At 36.2% G+C, this 20,252-nt stretch overlaps 1 protein-coding gene across 1 annotated transcript in view; it reads left to right on the top strand.

Moving 5' to 3' along the window:
- CDH13 (cadherin 13) overlaps window positions 1-20,252 on the top strand; it is a 482,951-nt gene that overhangs the window by 420,001 nt on the left and 42,698 nt on the right. Inside the window, 2 exon segments of the mRNA XM_067004389.1 lie at window positions 5,266-5,448; window positions 6,696-6,949. Of these exon segments, the coding sequence (XP_066860490.1) occupies window positions 5,266-5,448; window positions 6,696-6,949 (437 nt within the window).

The following is a 20,252-nucleotide window of genomic DNA, read 5'->3' as shown; positions in this document are numbered from 1 at the left end:
GCAGCAGCATTTAGTGGACAAAAATATCCATTTGGTCTTTCATTATTGAGAAGTACTTCTGTTTTGTAAAGTAACTGGCCTGTGCCTTGAAACATCACACAGCATTTACATTGCATAGCCTGTGAAATTCATTCGAAAGTAAAAAGCGAAAATGCATCCAAAATGATTACGGTCAATTTCATACGTTCAGAAAGATTTTTTCTAAGCTACAATTGAATTCTTTCTGTGATTTCACTAAGGAGATGGAAGAATATTGTGTCCTTAGAAAAAATACAGAATAAACTGAAAGATGCACTTTAAGTTAAGAAATAATGTAGCGCCTGCAAGCCAGCATTATAGCAGTAAGACAATGACAATTACTAAAGACTGTTCAGGTGACTCATAGCTTTAATTTGTGTTTTGCATCTAGTTTACATCATCAAATTCTTGTCATGCTATAATAATGCTTTATATTTACAGAGTATCTTTCACCTAAGTGGCTTCCAAAGTGCTTCGTACATTGCTCCATGTACAGATTACATCAATTTAATCCATTACATTAATACAGCTATCTCTGCAGTGAGGTACAGCAACTATTCAAGTCCATATGGCTATGCACAGTTTAAAGAGAGAGAAAATACCTTCGAAATCTGTAGAAGAGATTAGGGAGAATGTAATACTAAGTTACAATTTGCCCTGGCCACAAAATTAAAAATAAAATTGCTGGTGTGAAGAGTTCAGGTTGGCTGCAGTCAGTCAGGTTTTCTGTTTTATGGCCCACCTGGGGCCCCCAATACTAGGCCAGCACATGTGGTCATTGCACTGAAAAGGTGACTAAAGAATCATCAGAATCACTTAGTTCCATGCTCTAATGTTATGCTAAGTATTTCCACGTAGTATTTATTTCACCTGACTCACATCTGAAGTCTGATGAGCTCTGAGCACCAGATTACTTGCTTTATTGTTAGCCAGCAAGCTGGGCTTGGTGTCCCAGTGAATTCCACAAGAAATTCCACATTACTGATACAACATCCTAATTCCTGATTGCTTGAGTATGCAAACCTTTGTGATTACTCTAAAAATCTTTTTGTCCTTGGAGATATTCCAGGTACAGAGCTATAGAAAATACATTATTTTCTTAACAACAAAATATTGGCCACTCAGGTGCACGCATGCTGAGTGACAGTGTGTGAAGTAAAAAAAGCCTAAGTAAAGACAAACAACAAACAGATTGCAAAAGATTGCATAAGCTTGTCTTTGTATTTTCAAGAAAGTAGATAGAAAAATGTGGTTGCAAAAGGTGGTCTTCAGTGAAGAAGGACAAATACAATAATATAGTTTCCTCGGGGAGTTTGTAATGGAGCTGTGTGAATTAACATATCCCATTATTTCTCATCTTTTGTGATATATAGATGGGGAAACAAACAGATGATGATAACACAGAATACCTTCAACTGGAATGTTGCCCTGATTAATGCAAACTGATGTGCAGTTTTAATTTGGTTGTTCTTGACTGGGAATCACAGCGTGTAGAATCCTGATGAGCCATGGGGTAGTGATCACCAATCCCAGACACGTTTATCTCACGTTGTGTTTGCTGCTTGTGGCAGCTCTTTGATTTAGGTTATGTCAGCAGTCCACTCTGAGGCAGATGTTTTTCTGTGACTTCATAAGGGCAATAAGGTTATTCCTGCATGCTCATGTCATTGCTGGACAACAAACACTGAGGTGATTCTGATACAGTTAAGTGCACTTGTTGTTCTGCACTCTGTTCTCTGCCCAGTAAAAACAAAACAAAACAAACACCAAAAAAAAAACCAAAAACACCTCACTTGTATGGAAGCTTTAAATAAGACTGTTGGATAAGAAATTGGATATAAACCTCCAAATATAACACACTGACTAGAACTTCTAGTCTGTATTAATGATAAACATAATTATATTTTTGTTAACATTAAAATTAAATGTTTAAATGACAATAAATGACAATTAAATGACAATGTGGCATATCACTCACAGAGCAAGTTAACCTTACATATTCAAATGCTCAGTTGTAGTAAATGAACATAGCTCCTTCCAGCCAAACGCAGCTCTGTCCCAAGGCCTTCCAAATTATTATTTTTAATATGGGTCCAGATTATGGCAGTTTAAATAAAGTTCTGAACTCATCTATTTTATTCTTAATTTATAGAGGTGCTTAGGGGATGTGCGGATATTTAAAAGGAGTAAAATCAATTAATTCATGATCCAATTATTTGTGTTAGCCCCTATGGGGTTTTATTTTAGAGCATTGGATCAGCATCTCTCAGTTAAGCACTGTGCTTTGAGAATGTAAAGCTTTCATTTTGAAATATGATGAACCTGTGGTTATCTCTTCCCTATCTGCAAATTTAATTCCTTTTTTTTTTTTTTGTCCTTTCATGGTTTTAAAATTCCCTTCTTGCCTTATGTTTTTGAAAGGGATCTCATATAAATGCAACAGATTTTTCTAAATAACAGGAAGCTTATTTTTTATATAAAGGTGACTGAACAGGCAAAAGAGTTCACTTTCTAGATAATATGCCCTATATTTTTCTGGGCCTCTATGTTTCACAGTAGATATTTAGCTTTTGCAATCACAAATCTGTGATTTATTACACTTTTCACGTTATAAATTTAGAGTAGACCCATATGACAACTTCTGTGATTTGATCATTCTGCTTTTTCATCCATCTTGAACAGATTTTAGTCTAATGTTCCAGACAGCTTCAAATACCCCCTGTGTTTATACGGTAATTTCTAAAATGTAGAGAATGCTAGGGGTGAAAGTACCACTATGCTTGGAATTATCCATCTTGGCACAGCCTTTGCCCATAGACGTTGTCATTTCCTTGATCTGCAGGTGTCAGAAGCTCTGCAGTTTTATGTCCCTAGCAAGTCTATGTGCCCTTTCTGCATTGCTAATTCACTGCAACTGAAGCTTCTGAGAGCCCTTCCTAAGTAAGGAGAAAATAAGAGTGCTGAAGAGAGCCAACCCCAGCTGAGATACCTTTGAACTAGATATCCTTAAAATGACATTAAATATTTTTTGAGATAGGTGGCACATCACAGCAACCTTTTCCATCACAGTTTGTCACTGGTGGACAAAGCATACTAAATTTATCTCACTGGCTTCACAATTATTCATCTAAATAAAAAAGACAGATTTTAAAATATTTAACCCTAACAGGTCTAACTGTTCACCAGGTGATCCAGGAAGTATTGAACACTTAGCTGAATCAGACTAGTGGACTAAGGACAAGACTTTTATGAAAGATCAATATGAATTAGGAGCAGATACCCAGTCAAACCTAAGAGTTATATTCTTTAGTTTTCACTTCCTGAAACCTAGGCACTAGGTTTTTTTACGTAGTTAAATAGGAATTGTTTGGTATCGAACACATGTTGAGAAAAATTCTGACCATTATGGGTCAGCTGATGTTTTTTATACATGATCAAACTGAGGCAATAGGAAATAACACAAAAATGTCAGACTAATCACTTATTTTCAATTAGAGTAAAAGGTATCCAAGTATGCTTTCCAGTGACAATGTTTTTTGCTGAGCAGGAAGGAATACAATCTTCGTAATCATTCCTCTGTTATTTTCAATATTCTTAATAGAGCATTTCTCTTGATTCACTTCAAAGCAAGAGAAAATATTGTTATATTATCATTTAAAGTTAATTAAACTGCAAATGAGCTTAATGATCTGTCCAAAACAAATCTCAATCACAACCTGTTACATATTAACTATCAAAATCAAAAGAACCTTTAAATTCTTTGTTAAATGTACCAAAGAAGAAAGAAATAGCCAATCATTAATGTCATCCTTTTATAAAATCAGATTTGAGGCTGGATAACTTGAATTGAATGCACACAAATTGAAAAAGGGCTTAGAAATGTAAGTCAAATCTGTTGGAAGAAATAAATTAAAAAAAAAAAAAAGATAACAGCAAATGTAGTTGTCTCCTCTGTAATTTACTATCAGGAAATATATTTTACCTACTATATGCCCAGATTTTGAAATCTCTATATTAGTAAAATACCATTTTTCACATTCTCACAGTATCTTCTGTAGTGTTATGACGATGTGGTCTTAAGACAGAACATCTGTCTATTCAGGTCTTGAAGTCACTGGAGTGATTTTTGCTCTTGAGTGATATATCAAACATTGCCACTGACAATGTAGCTTTTCAGTAGTGGAGGTATATCAAAACCTATTGGCGTCATTAAGGTTCGTAATTTTGGACTTTTGAAGGCTTAATCCCCAGAAATGCTAAGATTCCCTAATAAACCAAAATGGTACTGCTGATGTTCAGCTCTTCTGAGGATTAGGTATGTTATCATTCTGGTTTATCCAGCTCTAAAGCAGGTATTATCTTATCACTCTTACATACAATCGTTTGAGCATGTCATCTGCAAGTATTTGAAAGGTGAGGAGTGTTATTAAGTCTGACCCTTACAAGCTTTTTGAATGTTTTGCTTAATGTTTTTGCTATATAAATAAGATTGATGTTATACACTGTTTGGCTGGACACTAAACTAGAATTTTGTCATATAGGGTTTGGCCAGCTGAATAAGACAGCAATGCAACAAACTTCACAAGGTCATAAAAAATTCTTCCACTAAAAAGAGAAAGTAACACTGACATAAAGTTATACAGACAAAGTGATAGCATAGCATGTTCAATTATTTTAGTGTCTTAGAGAGAACCTACCCGCCCGCCCAAAATGGCATGGGGACACTTTTTGTGAAACCCGTTTTACATATTGATAACAGTATAGTGAACAATTAATAAGGATGTGGAACTTTATAAAAATAATAGTCTGAAATGCAAGACTGGATTATTTGTAAATAATTACATTTGGGGACAAGAATGGGCTGTATTAGATAGCTTCCTGTGGTGCATAGATTTGAGTGTAGTTCCCTTTCTGGCAGCACATGCATCTATGCAACCCTGTATATATTTTCAGGATTCACTTTTCCGGTAATATGAGATGAACTGTCTTTCTGTGGTCAGAATCTTCCAAAGCTTGATTACTATCATATTACTATTTATCTGCTCTTCATTGAATGTAGAGCAGTAACGTGTGCTACCTTATATTTCATGGGTGATAATGTATTATTTAGAGCCAATAACATTCAGTTTTACTCAAGGATTACATCTTTCTCCTGTTGTGATAAATAATTAATGATGGCTTGTATATCTCATCTGCGTGGTCATTAATTGAAAATACTAACAATTTTCTCTACATTTTTTTTTCTAGTTTCAGGCCACAGTAAAAGAAGGAGTCACAGGTGTAATAGTAAACTTAACTGTAGGTGACCGAGATGACCCAGCAACTGGAGCGTGGAGAGCTGTCTACACCATTATTAATGGAAATCCAGGGCAGAGTTTTGAAATCCATACCAATCCCGAGACTAATGAGGGAATGCTCTCTGTTGTCAAAGTAAGTAAAATTTGCTATTGTACTGCATTATTACTGTAAGTTACATCCCCTGGATTTACTACATTGGAGAAGGCACAGCAAGGATAAGTTACTCAAAAATACATAGTTGGCTACCAGCCCTTGTTTCCTTAAGCCAATATATATAACTCCCTTTCTGTTACAATAACCTTGCTTCTTTAGTGATAACAACCTGCATGATGCTAACTACACTGCCTTTGTGCTTAAGTAACAGCTAGTTTTGTCGGAACCATCACAGTTAATTAATAGTGAGACTTTACAGTGCTGTTTTGTTTGTGACTGAGAGCACAATTAGAATTCAAGTGCCACATTTTGTTCTCAGAGAACACATATGCAAATACCAGGGAAGTAAGGAATGTGGCTTCAAACTGAACTAGAGTGCTGCCTTTGGTTCCACATTTCCAAAGTATCATGAAAAAAAATAATAATAATAAAAAAAAACCTATCTTTTTATGAAGATAATCGAAGATAATCCTGTATTTAAAAAAAAAAAAAAAAAAAAGTCCTGGTTGCTGCCTGTACCAGAATTTTCTCTTTTTGAGAATGCCTCAGAAAATGCATTTTCAATTCTAAAGAGTAATGGAATGTTTTTCCATTGCAGGGGGTTTGGTTTCAATGTAGGAGTTGAGAAAAGAGCCTTATGTTATTTATCATATATAGCTATTAAGTATAACCCTGCTCTGTTTGAAAAATGCATATAACCATAAATAAGCATGTATATGTAAGAACCGTATGTTTGAGGTATGACAGAAAAATATATGCTCTTAGATATAGAGACATAGTCTTTCATTAAGTGCAACTGGTCAACTTGCCAATAATAAAGCTCAAATGAAGCTGTTTAAAAATAACAGCTGAAGAGTATAACAGTATGAATTCTTCAGTGTGATGAACTAGAGGAATTATGAAAATTTCTAGGAGACCATGATGCGTCTGTTAATCTCAAAGCATGGTGAACTTTCTGGTTTTCACATTATTTTTCCCTTTTCCTTTACATGAATGGTAATATAAATGAATGGTAAATAAATAAGAAAGGTAGGAATTATCTTCAGCACACTTTATAACTACTGTCCTGTCTATTGCTAAACTCTGGCCAAACATCAGATGCAATAAATGCTGTTCTCCCTTTCTGGCTCATTTTGTCTCCCACAAGTTTTGAGTGGGAAATTGAATGAAGAAATGTGTTAAGCACTCTCTTTGCTCTTTCTATTCTGATTTATAATGTTTTACAGCCTTTAGACTACGAGATTTCAGCATTCCACACATTGCTGATCAAAGTAGAAAATGAAGACCCACTGGTTCCAGACATAGCCTATGGCCCCAGTTCCACAGCAACCGTTCAGATCACTGTTAAGGATGTGAATGAAGGCCCTGTTTTCCACCCGAACCCAATGACAGTGACAAAACAAGAAAACATCCCTATTGGCAGCGTCGTGTTAACAGTAAATGCCACTGATCCAGATACTTTGCAACATCAGACTATCAGGTGAGTGCAGTACCCTCTAATTTTCATCCACTAGAAACTGAGTGTCTTTTGTGCCCAATAATTTGTCTGCCAGTACAGAGTTAAATTAAAGTCATTTGGGCTCTAGATAATAAAAAGTGGAAGAAGTGGCCTCTTTTTTTCCTGCAATGAAGAGATTCAGTATGATGGAGACAAAGAACTGCATTAGACATGGGACAATAGTTTTCCAGGCTATGAGAGTGCAGTGGAACAATCGAGTGCCACAAACAATAGATATACCTTTGCATAGTGTTTCAAAATAACTTTTAACCTGCTTGTTTATACCTTTTCCTTCATGAGAGCCAGAAAAAAACATGTAAAATTGAAAATGTGAATAGAACTCACCTATTTTACATATTGATTAAATTGTTTTATGATCATTTATAATGTTCCTTAGTGAAATAATGATTGTACATCTGTGTTCAAGGGCTAAGGGACAGTATTTCTCATTGAAACACTGAAGCTACAGTAAGCTAGGACTTGTTCTTGCCCAGATCAATGCAAGTAAATGCTGATTTCTATACTATGATAAAGTAATCTATACAGGCACCATGCCACAAGGAGCAAAGCTGGGTATTAAGTGATGCCATTGTCTTATAAATTGATCCACCTCGACTGGTCTTTTGTTTTCAGATTTGTTTTTAGTTTTTTTTTTATGAAAGATCAACAGGTTTTCCCTAATACTAACTTGGCTTTACAGACTGCTTTTGTTAGCATTTGAGGACTGCAGATAAGGCACTAAAGCTAAAGTCTACAGCTGTGTAATTTTTGTTTTTTATTCAGGAGTCTAATTTCCAGTAGATATCAGCGTATATCTATAAAGGCATAAATATCTTTGTGAGAATGACTTCAAAGCTTTACCTAAACAATGCGTAACATCAGTCTATACCGTGGAGGTAGATTTCCTTACCATTACACGATTATTTAGCATTGATTTTGCATTTCCTTAAGAAGGTCTGGCATAGGTACTGTTTTACAAAAGGAATGCTGATTTACAAAAGGATCTTGAAGATGTTCTTTGTCAGTAATAAATGTTGGTAAGCATGCCATTGTAAAGGACTGCACTGACAATCTTGGATTCAAATGATGAGAAGGTGAATTTTATCAGGTGAGCGTTGTCATCTGCAATAAAGGAGGAAAAAGGCAAGGCAGATAATTAGAAGCTTCAGTTCTCTGCATCACCTCAAAAATACTTAGTTAATGGAGTGTGAATATTTCAGTTCTTTCTATCAAAAGCAACTTTGAGTTTTGCCATTCAAAGATCAGTTTATCTGAAGGATGATTTTTAGCAGATGTCATTTCCCTTGTTTTCTAAATTTATTTGTTTACAGAATACATTGATATTCTTAATTTTAGCTTTTGCTCTAAGGATTTATTTCTTTCACTGTTGTCACACAGATTTGTGTTGATGGATGGTAAAACTATGGGGTTTCTATTGCATACAGCAATATGACGTTCAGCAGCACTATTCAGAATGTGGTTTGTGTAGTGAAAAGATATTTATGCCGTTTGGGATTGGGACTCAGTTTAAGAAACAGTTATTGAAGTTCTCCATAAGTTTACATATTTCCATGGCAGATAAGTAGAGTCATATTAGTTATTCTAACAGTTGATTTTGCAATGCTAAAAGAAAAAAGTCAAGAAAATATTTGGATTTGGTTATCAAAATGAACAATCTGGAACCTATTTGAATTTCTCTCCTTGACCAACTAATTTTGCTGAATTTCTCCTATCTGAATTGCCACTGAAATTTTAGGAAATACTAGTAAGTCACTGAAAACTCTGTTAGTTTTGTGTGTTGTGTGTAATCAGTTGTGTAACATAAACACTTTTTGCAGTCCACCACATCTCACAACTGGTTGCAAAGGAGCTCTAAAATCTTGACCATTACTAGCTCATAAACTACAAAGAAATTTCCCAGAAGTGTGTTCATACCTCTGCAGCTAGAATCTGGAAGGTTTTTAACCAAAAGCAAGATTTTCTTTTGTATTCTGCATATGAAAGAACATAAATAAGCTCGTTTGGGTTGGGGATAAAGAATGATTATATATGGAAACTATTTAAAAGGAAGTGCTTGTATAAGTTAGAAGAAAATAGTGCAAATATAACGGAAATCTGGCGAAAAGTGGAACGCAAGGCTAGTTTCACTACCTGTATGTCCTTCTGATAAAATAACAGAAAAGCATAAAATAGCATTCTTAAAAGACACTTTTAACACTGACCAATATTACTGAAACACAGCTACCAGCAATGAAAAAGGAAGTCTGCAGTATATGGGAGCAGCATCTGCAATTTGGGTCATGTGAAATTGCATGTATAAAGGCCAAAGCTACTCACTAGTTTGGGTCTGGCAGAAATGTTTTTGTCTTAAGTTCCTATAGGCAGGTGTTTGTTTAGAGTTTGGGCCTAGGTCCAGAGCTTTTATGCAGGTTGCATGCCAAATTACATAATTCTCAGACTATTCTGTAATAATTGTATCATCAGAGTCTTTACTCTGATTATACTGGTAGAATAGAGGCCATGCAGACACAATACAGAATTTTTAAAAAGACATTACACTAAATATCAGTGACAATCAGTAAGCAATGTTGTTTGTCTGCAATAGGCAATGAATATCAGATTTTTATTTTGTGTGCTATGTGAACAATGTCCATCACCCCCAATAAAGTGTATGTCTGTTCAAAATGTGCAGACATACAAACAAAATAACAAGAGAATTACTAATTTTACTTTTTTATTTTCAGCCTATAACAACTGAGATATGTCTAATTGCAGCTTTATTCTTTTTGGTTAGTTTTCTATATAAAACTTGTTAGAAGGGGCTGATGGCTATTGGTAATTAGGAAATTTAATTACTGTACTAGATATAACATTATAAATGCCTTTCAAGAACCATGAACAGTGTATTGAAACCTTTCGTGCCACTGTCCACATGTAGATTGAATTTATAGTTCGAACACTACATGTTTGAATGAGATTCAAATTACTTATCTCTTTGAAAAATGTGGCTTATGTTGTAAAAATTCCTAAAGACAGCTGTACTTTTGAAGCAATTTTCCTTCTTATTGTTCAGCTTGATGTGTTTTTGCAGACTGAGAAATTTCATTTAAAAGCTCAAACAAGCTGGCGAAAATGTATTACACTGAACAAAATATGACTCCAAGTATTTGTTAGACTCAAAACCACATAACAAGCTCTAGCTATCTGTTTTGCACACAATTAGCAGTGAACTTTCATAGTGTCAGCTCTTCTCTGACCTACTGATGTTAACATTTCAAAGAAACTCAAAGGAGAAACATCCTATTGGAAACAAGAACCACGTGCTTATGTTGACTACCCAAGTAACGTAGGCATCTGGTTTATCTTACTCTAAATTATACCTGTTTAAAACTAGGGTAACACTGACTTTTCCCAACTATGGCCAGATTTATGTTTTCCTGTAAAAATGTTGCAATGAGTATAGTGCGCTTTGTACCATAGATGTTGTAGAAAGGAAGGAACAGACAGAACAAGGGAATTTACCTGAATACATACATTTGGGTGGTGAGCAACATTTTTTCCTCTGTGATCACTGCCAGAAAGAAAAGAAACTTATTGAAGTTGGATCGCATTTCTTAGATTCATTAACCTATTTTTAAAGTATTTAATTTCCTCTCATTTCCACCTTTTTTAGAATTAAAAAAAAAAAAAAAAAAAGGAAAGAAAACCAGCAGGCACCATTTTAATTATAACCCAACAATTTATTAATAGAACTGTAATGAAGTTTCTGAAATTTGATTTCTTAATCAGGGATCATTGTTATTTTTGTGCCAGATTTAAGAGTTTAATTTTGGGTGCCTCTTCCCAACCTCTGAAATTTTAATCAGAAGTTTCAAGTGTACATGTCAATGAGAAGTTAAAGGCCAAATTTAATAACATTTTCCACCTTGGGAAATTAAAAGAAGAGTCTTACTCTCTGAAATCCATTATTAACAGTAGATCTTAATTAAACACAGTTACGGTCCTCAATATTTTGTCTGTGTGGAGAGATTGGTTTAAGTATTTTTTTCCTTTCTGGATTCAACAAGTCCAGGATATTCAGTAGTTAGACTTTTAACTATGTGTAAATAAGTTGTTTACTGCAGTGTATTTGTAATTTTTAATTAAAGCAACGTTATTCTCTGGTTTCATGGTTTATCGTGGCGATATATTTTTATTACCTACTGTGCTCTTGGATTTTAAATTATTTATGTAAATATATTATTGCAGTATTTATTCTCAGTAAGCAATTTGACTCAATGCTTCAGAGATATCTTCACAAGAAAAGTTTATTATAGCTCTAAAGCATATCTAATTCATTAAGTAGAATTAAAATGCAGTATTTGAAGCTGGAGAACTTAGAAACAGAACCCAAACTACAATAAGTTTTGTGGGAATACAAAAGGTTGCCAAAAATATCTGAAGCAGTATATGTAAGCAAGTTGCGTGTGTATTTTTTTTATCTGCACCTGATTCCAGCTGACTCCACATAGTATAAATTGTTTCTGGAAGCATGGAATAAGGTACATTGTCTCAAAAAAAAAAAAAAAAAAAGCCTAAAATTCTGTAAAATAGTGCTGAAACTATGCTGAAGTGAGATCTGTAGTTCAGTGAGTTTATTCCAAATCTCAAAAAAATACTTGAGAAAACTAAGGAAGATTCACTAGGAAAAAAAAAAAAAAAAAGGAGGGGGGTGGGGAGTTTATTTCTGTTACTTTTCTTGTTGCTACCAATCACCACCCTTGTATGAGTGAATATATAAGCCACGAATAGTAAGGAAATTTCAGGAAATCTATTTCATGTCTCTTGCTGGGATTTTTTCAGAGATTCTGAACCCCATTGGAGACTTAAATCATATTCCTCACTACCATTTAAGGGATCAATTTTGCATACTTTCACATCACGCCTTTTAAAAGTGCTTTTGTTGCAGATGGAGGTCAAGAAACTTGCTGTTTGGGATACACTGCAATCACTTGCAGAAGTAGTATATAATGAAAGACAGAAAGTCCTAAAGAGTGAATGCTTATGAAGTAACATACTTAGTCATTGTTAAATATGTCTCCTAGAGTCTGAAGGACTTGTCTTTGATTCCTAACAACAGGAGATTTGTTTTCCTTGTGCAGACAGAAGAATAGTTCTGTTGTTATAAATGAATGGCTAAGCCATGCTCTCTGCATGCAGCACCCGAGTTTTTCACTGTAAGTTACACCCAAGAGCATCTTGAGTTGGCTCCGCAGTTTTATTTATGACCTGCCTGAACCCAGCCGTTGGGAATTTGTAGCACATCTCTGGATCTGAAGTTGCCATATATTGGACAGTGGAATTTTATTTTTTTTTTTTCCTTTCTCATTTTTAAGTTAGAAGGAAAGACAGGTAGAGAAGGCATCTGCTCGAAGTAAAACTTTTTCCCCTTCTGTCTTTCCTGCAAAATTTTGAGACACAGAAACAGTAACTCTAAAGAACTGCATGTATTGCGGCAGGCAAGCAAAGCCAGAAAAGGAGAAATCCAATTACTTCTAAAAGAAAGAACTTGGCCAATTCCATCATGCTACGCAATTACCATCTATAATTTTATGTACTCTCCCATCAATAATTAGCTCAACAGTCTTTTTACTGAAACTGTTTCTTGAATGTGCTAATACTAGCAGTGTTGGTAATCACAGTGATATACATGTATAATTATCCTAATATTAATACGTTGTCTTTTTTTTTTTTTTTCCCTTGTTTGACCAAACAGACTTTCACCTTTTGTTTAATAAACAAAGTAAGCATAACACTCTTTCCCTATACAACAAACTCTTTAGGTCTGCATAAAGATGGGAAAGGAGCAAAATTGTGTCTGGAGCATACTTGCCCCTCTTTTATCCTCCTCTCATACCTATGATCACACTGATTTAACTCTGGAAGGGTGATAGCAGCTTAAGAGCAAAACCAGGCCCCATTTCTCCTGTTCAGCTGATATGTAGCTGGCCAGCACTGTTCAGAGAGATCACAGAGTCTGAATTAACTTGGTGGAAGCAACTGATAAAAATCAGAATCACCAGTGTGAATTCCCAAGATCAGACTGAAGAGAATAAATTAACAGAGTAAAATCGAAGTGCTGGGATCTTAGCAGAACTGCCAAATCTGGAAACAAGGCCCTATAAGAGCTATGGGCAGCATCTTACATTGACCACTCAGGAAAGTCACTTTGAACTCTGTCAGCTTCAATACTGAAGCTGTACTGTTATAGGACCTACTCTTCCTCAGAGTAGTGAACAGGTGTTGATAGTTTGCTTCCCAAAGTCTGTTATTCAGCTCTTTTGTTACTCATAGGGATTCTCTGGCTTACTTAATTTACAGCCAACCTGTCAACACCTGCAATTTAACACCCTGGGGAGTTCCTAGGAGTCCTCAGTTGCTTCCAGCATTTCTCTTGGTGAACAGCTCAAAGGCTCCCTAGTTGTTTCTTTTCCCCTTTTTCTTACTGATATCCTCTGTCTTTGTATTGGGGCGGATGTTAGCCCTCTTCTTTTCTGCTTTTGCATATCTTCATTTTTAGTGCTCAACAACAATACCATCTAACCAGTTGATGCTAAGTTTTTATATCCCTTCTTTTGTCTTGCAGGGAGGTGGGGGAACCTTCCCATGCTCTCTGGTTTATTTATGCTGACATCTTAGAACTGTTTTGTTCTTCCCAGCTGTTGCCAAGGTTTTGGGGGAAAGATTAATGTACGTGAACAGGTAGCTGTGACAGCTATTTTTCCTTGTCCTCTCCTAGTATAAATGGAGGCCCAGCAGAGAGCAAATTTTCACCCAAATTCCTGAACTAATGCAAGGGTCTCAGGAATTTTCAATCCAGTCATTCACAGCTTTGAAGGGAACCCATCTATCAGAAACCAGCCTTTATCAATCCTGACAAGACTTGTCAGAGGATTGTATTCTTAAAATTTTCTGTCTGCTCTACTCTGTTGGCATAAATTATACCTAATATGCTGATATTAAAGCTGTATATGATAAAATTGAGAACCTGTGTTTCCATGTAATCAAATAAGCCATAGAAACCAATTTTAGCTTCCCTTGATATTACCTTAAGAATCTAAAATTCTTGATTAATAAGGATAAATGTAACATTTAAGGGGAGTTTAATTAGACCCTCTGTCTTTTTCCTGCGTAACAATATTATGCCATATTATGATTTCAACCATGTCAGCCCTCAGAACGAATGTCTGTGAACTGTGAAATTATAGGGCACATTTTTCATGTCGCTGACTAAACAATACTGCAGATCTTCTTGAGAAGTATAACAATAGGATATATCAGTCACAAGTTATGCTTGCAGTGGAAGTCAGATCCTGACAATAACTCACTTTGTCATTACTGTTCTCTTCTGGTTTCAGAGAAGGCAGGATTTTGCCTCTGGAAGAAGTAAAGAGTATCTTGATTATAATAAGTTGGCTATCAAATACGTGGATGCCGTGTGAGGAGGCAAGTTGACAGGGGAGGGAGTGGTAGGAATTCAGTTAATATTTTATGGTCATTGAATTCTTGAGTCCAACTCAGCCAAGTTAGATTGTGCCTGCATGTCTGGATGTAGCTGCAACGGTTTTCAGCGGTGCCTTGACAGAGTTTTATTTGCACTGGTAATATGTAAAGATTGTAACCCCAGTGACCAGTGTTATTTTATAACACGGCAAAAGCTGGGAAACCAAGCACTCAAAAGTTTGCCAAGGAGACCAATTACACATCTAGGCCAGACTCCTGTCACCAAGCAGAAGTGTATAATTAAGCCATTCTTCTTGTTCTTGTGGAGCTCAGTGCTTCCCTCTTTAAAGCAGGTGCAGATCTCAGATGATACCAGAGCAGGTGTTGTCAGGTATTCAGTTCCTGATTGGAAACAGGAAACTATAATTCTTTCAGCGCTTTTTGCCATGCTGTGAAGATATAAAGTGCCAGTGTTATGGCTACATTTCATTAATTTGTAGTCTCCAGAATAAAGATAGAGTAAACCATGGACATGCTGAATTCAGTGGTAAAATTCCCACTGAATCTGGGTATAGGATTTCACCTCAGAGCAGAAGCTTTCTGAAATACATGGAGCTTCTGATATATGTTTATAACCAGTACTGAACAGCAAAACATCCCTAGTCTGGCTGTTTCAAAAAATGAAGAACCTCATCTTTCAGACTCACAAATGATTATTTTTAGAGTGGAATCTGAGTTCAGTAAGGAAATTGTCAGAAGGCCTAAGCACTCATTTTTACTAAATGGAGCTCTGCAATGTTACTGTAATAGGAAAAAAGTCTTGTAGAGTTCAGCTGGAATTTTTCTATTAACTTAGTAATAAGGACATCAATTTCTGTAAAATAGCTTCTGAGTAAGAGTGAAATTATGCACTTTGTTAAGCAGCAGTAACCCTGCAGATCCATTCTTGATTCAAACGTGAATTGCTAGGGACTGACTTCTTCCTAACTTTATGACCAGTATGCTCTAGGTAAATATGCCTACAGAGACATGCCTGCCTACATGTAGCTACATAATTATTATCCATATGATCCCTTGGGGCAGCTCTATTGGGTAGTACTTGGCATAGCATTGCCTTGGAGATACTAACCTGTATCACCCACATTTCATTGAATATTCCAACCCCTGGAGAATTTTTACACATTTACCTGTTTTAATGTGTCTGTCAGAATAATGTTTCCTTCTTTTCCTTTCCAAAGAGAAATTTCCAGTAGAATTCTACCTGCCTAAGGCATGGCCTCTTTGGAGGTTCAGCCCTGGGTCATTGCTAGTATTTTATACATAAAAAACAAATGCAGACACAGAATTTATCTGATTATGCTTCAGGGCTAAAACAAGAAATTTTTGTATTAATAGGGCTCAAGGTTTATAGCTTCAAAATGGAGAACTTAAAAGTTGCTTGTGGCCCTGGAAGCAAAGGTAACTATGACTAGTTATGACCAAACAGTGAAAGACTGTTGGTAAAATGTCTGCCTTGTTGGTACCACACCGCATTCAAACAAGGCCTAGATATAAATTTTGTCAAGAAGAATCACTGTGGCATCACTATGGCAAATTAAGGTTAAACAAACAACTGTAATTCTTCCATTTTTTGTCTTTTCAGTGCTTAATCTCATAACCCCTAATGAAAGCTTTTTTCTGTGTCATAAATGAATACTTATGTGGAGCTTTCTACTAACTTCTTCAAATTTTCCGTCACTGTCCAGCAGATCTCTTAAATGCCTTGTATTTGTCAGGTTGCTTAATGTACATCTGGAAGGGACGCGGCTGTTATAATGATGAATATCATAGAACAATTGGGCTGTGTAGAGTAGGCTTGTAGTAGGCAATGCATCAGAGCAAGCATTCAGAATATAACTGTGTGGAATCTGACTTTTAATGTTTTTGTTCAACAAGTGAAAAGTACTATTTCATTTTTTCCAGCATTCCTTGAAGGCACAAGCAGAAAGAGAAAAAAAAAAACATCACAGCAACCTATAATAAATGTAACAACCTAGACTTGATGACATTATAAATAAAGCAACTAAGACTTGGTTATACACAATCCTGAGAAGTGATGAGGGCTAGACAGGTAGGAGGGTGCTCCATGGATTTTAAAGTGCGTTTGGACAGCTTGAGTACCTAAAAACCTGATTCATAGAGATCAGATCAGGTAAATCACACTTCCCTTTTCATTTGTCATGGCCATTAAAGACAGTGGGTTAGGCAAACCAAAGTGAGTGGCCTAAAATAAAGGAAAAGTTATGACCTGATATTACAAATTGCTTCAACATTTCTGACAGAAAGTGATTGCACTTTTTTTTGTATACTTCAGTGTACTCAGTCAAATAAAGCTCAGATAGGAGTTTATTCGTACATAGCAGTTAATTATTACAGTAGGAACCTATTATTACAAAAAGAATGAAAGATAATTAATTTTCTTCTGTCAGAACTGCACCCATGAAGCGCACAGTGTATTCAAAATCAGCTGGGGAAAATGAAAGCTTAATTTTTGTTATTACTAGCCAGGGATAAATACGCCTTTTTCTTCCTATTACTGGATTGGACAGTAGTGTGAATTTTTTCAAATATTACTTTCTCACATTATCAGACACACTACTGAAGTTCTAACCTACCCTTTCCTTCTTTGTTATTAAATGCTACAAGGTTGGAAAGTATTTTAACTCAGTGGGTATTAATTCCTCAGGGCTACAAAACTATACAAATGCATCAAGACAGTCTATTTTCCTACTACAAATACAGTTATTTTTAAACAAAGCTAAACTGAAGAACTAAAAGGAAAAACATCTTAATTGCTGCAATAGTAATACCAGAGTGACATATTTTATGGAATTAGTTGAGTTCTATTTCTATGGAAACAAATATATTAATTTCTTGGCTCTTCAAATGATTTAGAAAACCCTTTGAGAATTTCCAGTTATTCCAGATAAACTCAGACCATTAATCAAACATCAGACAGCCTTGTATATATTTTTCACATAGACATTGACATGAAGTTTGCATCATCATATTCATGTATTGTAATACACAACTGAAAACATAATCTGATGCTGAGCAATGGTAAGGATGTTGTTTTCACTAGGACTTCAGTTTAGCATGAGTTGTTGCATATGTGCTTCTGTATACTTTTCCAAAAGTAATGCCTACACAGAGTGATTCTCACATCTGTGTGAATAACTAATAGAATTTCCTTAAGAAGTCCTTCTTGGACAAATTTATTTTGTTTTTGTTTTTGTGTGTAAAATACTTTTCATGAATAAACACAAGGATTTTAGGAAAAAAAATACAGGAAAATGTAAGCTGCTAAAATAAAGTTAATAAAACCCTGAATCTTTTCTTGTAAAATAACCCCATCCTTAATTCCTGCTCTAGCACTGACTTTTAGAGAATCTAACCTTTATAATAGATGCTTACCAGATGAAATAGGGAACAAGGAGTTAACTAATTTTTAACTAACTTAGGTTGGCACTCAACTGAGACCAAAATCATTCAGGTTTGATTCTGTTTCATTCTAAAATATAATTGGATATTAGGAGAAATTTCTTTATGGAAAGGGTTGTGTGGCATTGGAATAGGCTTCCCAGGGAAGTGGTTGAGTCACTGTCTCTGGTGGTCTTCGAGACACGTGTAGATGTAGGACTTTGTAAAATGGTTTAGTGGTGGACTTTAGTACTAGGTTAAAGTTTGGACTAGATGAGCTTAGAGGTCTTTTCCAACCTGAGTGATTCTGTGGTTTTGACTAGGCTGGGCATTCCACATATTTTCTCCCTAGACGTAGCATTTAGGACATTTACATAAAGGGTTTGAGCCAGGAAAAGCCTTTCATTCCCCACTGCCAGTGCTGTGTACTAGCAGGAACTTGAATCTGCAGCACACTGCTGTTTCTGCCAAGCTTCCTGGTGGTGGGCAGGGGAGAGATGTGGTGGCATTTTGGTCTTTAGACCTGGCATCTATGTTGTGGCAGGTGCAGGAGGTGGGTTAATGAAGCAGTCCAGCCTTCCCGATAAAGCTTTACTGCCAGACACCCATCCCACAGGTACAGGAAAGCAAATAAACTGGGAGATGTGTAAATTAAAGCATGTGCATGGGGCTGTGTAGTGGGGTGAACAGGGGGATCAGTGCGTGGCAGGGGCTGACGGGAGCCTGCAGTGGCAATAGCAGCACGGACTCTCGAGGATGACAGGAGAGGCCAGGGGTGATGCCACAGCCTGCCATGGGTTTGCACAGCTCTCTCCCTGTTGAACAAATCCTCTCTAAGAGATGTCAGTTATTAATTCAGTTGTTATTGTGAACTGGTAACATGAAATACACTTCTGGGGATCAGCTCCACATACAGCAAAGGCTATAAATAATGGCTCAGGCAGTGCTCTAATGTGAGAAAAAACAAGATTCAAGCCAGCTTTTTTGCCTGGATCGGGTTCAACTCTACTCCCAGGTTCAGTGTTTTCCTTTTACTTGGGGGAAGTCTGGATTCCAATGTGGATTTTTGCCACTCTAGATTATGCCTAATACATGAAAACACACTCGTATAGGATTAGCAACCAAACTACATCGTATCTCACCACAATGAGCTTCTGGAGAAAGAACCCACACCAGCTGCATACTTTTTATTAGCTGTTACTTACACACTTTGAACAGAGCTGGGGGTACGGTGGTGTGTAGTCAATGGGGACAGGAGAGCAAACAAGCCGGAGTGGGACTATTTCTCTTGCCAGGCCCCTAGCCTCAACCTGCCAAGAAACTCAGAGCCACATGGAGGCTTTTATAAGTCAGCAGAACATTATTGCTCTCCTATCATCTCCTGCATTACGGTGCTTGCCTTAGAAATAGCTGAATCTTAGAAATGAGTCCTGTGCAAGTTCAGCCAACTCAGGAATGTCCCAGCTCTGTCAGCACAGAAAACTATTTCGATTACTTTTCTGGCAGTATCAGCTTCTTCACAGATTTCCTTTCTGAGTTGCTACTTACTGCATGGTCAATTCATTGTGTGTTAAATTTTGTTCTCTTACACTAGTCTTTTTTTTCTTTGTCCTTTTTTGCTAAGCTAAGAAAAAAATAGTGAAAACGTTTTTGCTGGTTCATCGCAGTAAATAGTCTTATGTAAGTGCTTTGGCTTCAATACCTGATACAGCCAAGGGATCCCTAATTATTATCTTTTTTTTTTTTTTTTCCTTAAAGAAAAACTTCATGGAATTAGGATCTGGTCTCAAGTTACTTTGTTAGAAGTATTCGGTCTTCATAATGAATTTTTTTCTTTCATGAATTTACTTAGGCATAGAAAATTGCCACATGATAATGAGATAGCTTTTCTGTAAATGCTAATTGCCAGGTCTGTCCTTTTCTGTAGTTACATGCTCTTCATAGCAGATACTTCACACCCCTGTTTGAGGGATCCAAGACGGACTCTGCTTCGTCATCTTTGTTGCTTGGAGCCTTTGACATTATCTTTGCTGACCTTGACTTGACAGACTGGGCAGACATTTCCTTCGTGGCATCTCTTTTACAACTTTAACTAATGTTGTCCACTGATTCCAAGGCTGGGGTTTGTGAGTCTCGCACTTATTTTCTAGAAAAGGTCTATCTTGTTAATATATTTGCTTTTTCTGGCCACGATCCAGATTTTTCTGGTAGAATAGATTTCACAGAGCTACTGCATTTTCAAGGCCTCTGACTTTTAAGCAGCTGTTCATTCAGAAATGTTTAATGTCTCTTTCAACTCAGAGTTAATAATTTGTAACATTCAGTAATTTTTTTATTTGGAATT

The sequence above is a fragment of the Anser cygnoides genome, chromosome 12, assembly GCF_040182565.1.
Source record: "Anser cygnoides isolate HZ-2024a breed goose chromosome 12, Taihu_goose_T2T_genome, whole genome shotgun sequence".
In the NCBI taxonomy this organism is placed as follows: Eukaryota; Metazoa; Chordata; class Aves; order Anseriformes; family Anatidae; genus Anser; species Anser cygnoides.
Note: the sequence above shows the minus strand (reverse complement) of the source record. Positions and strands in the feature narration are given on the sequence as shown.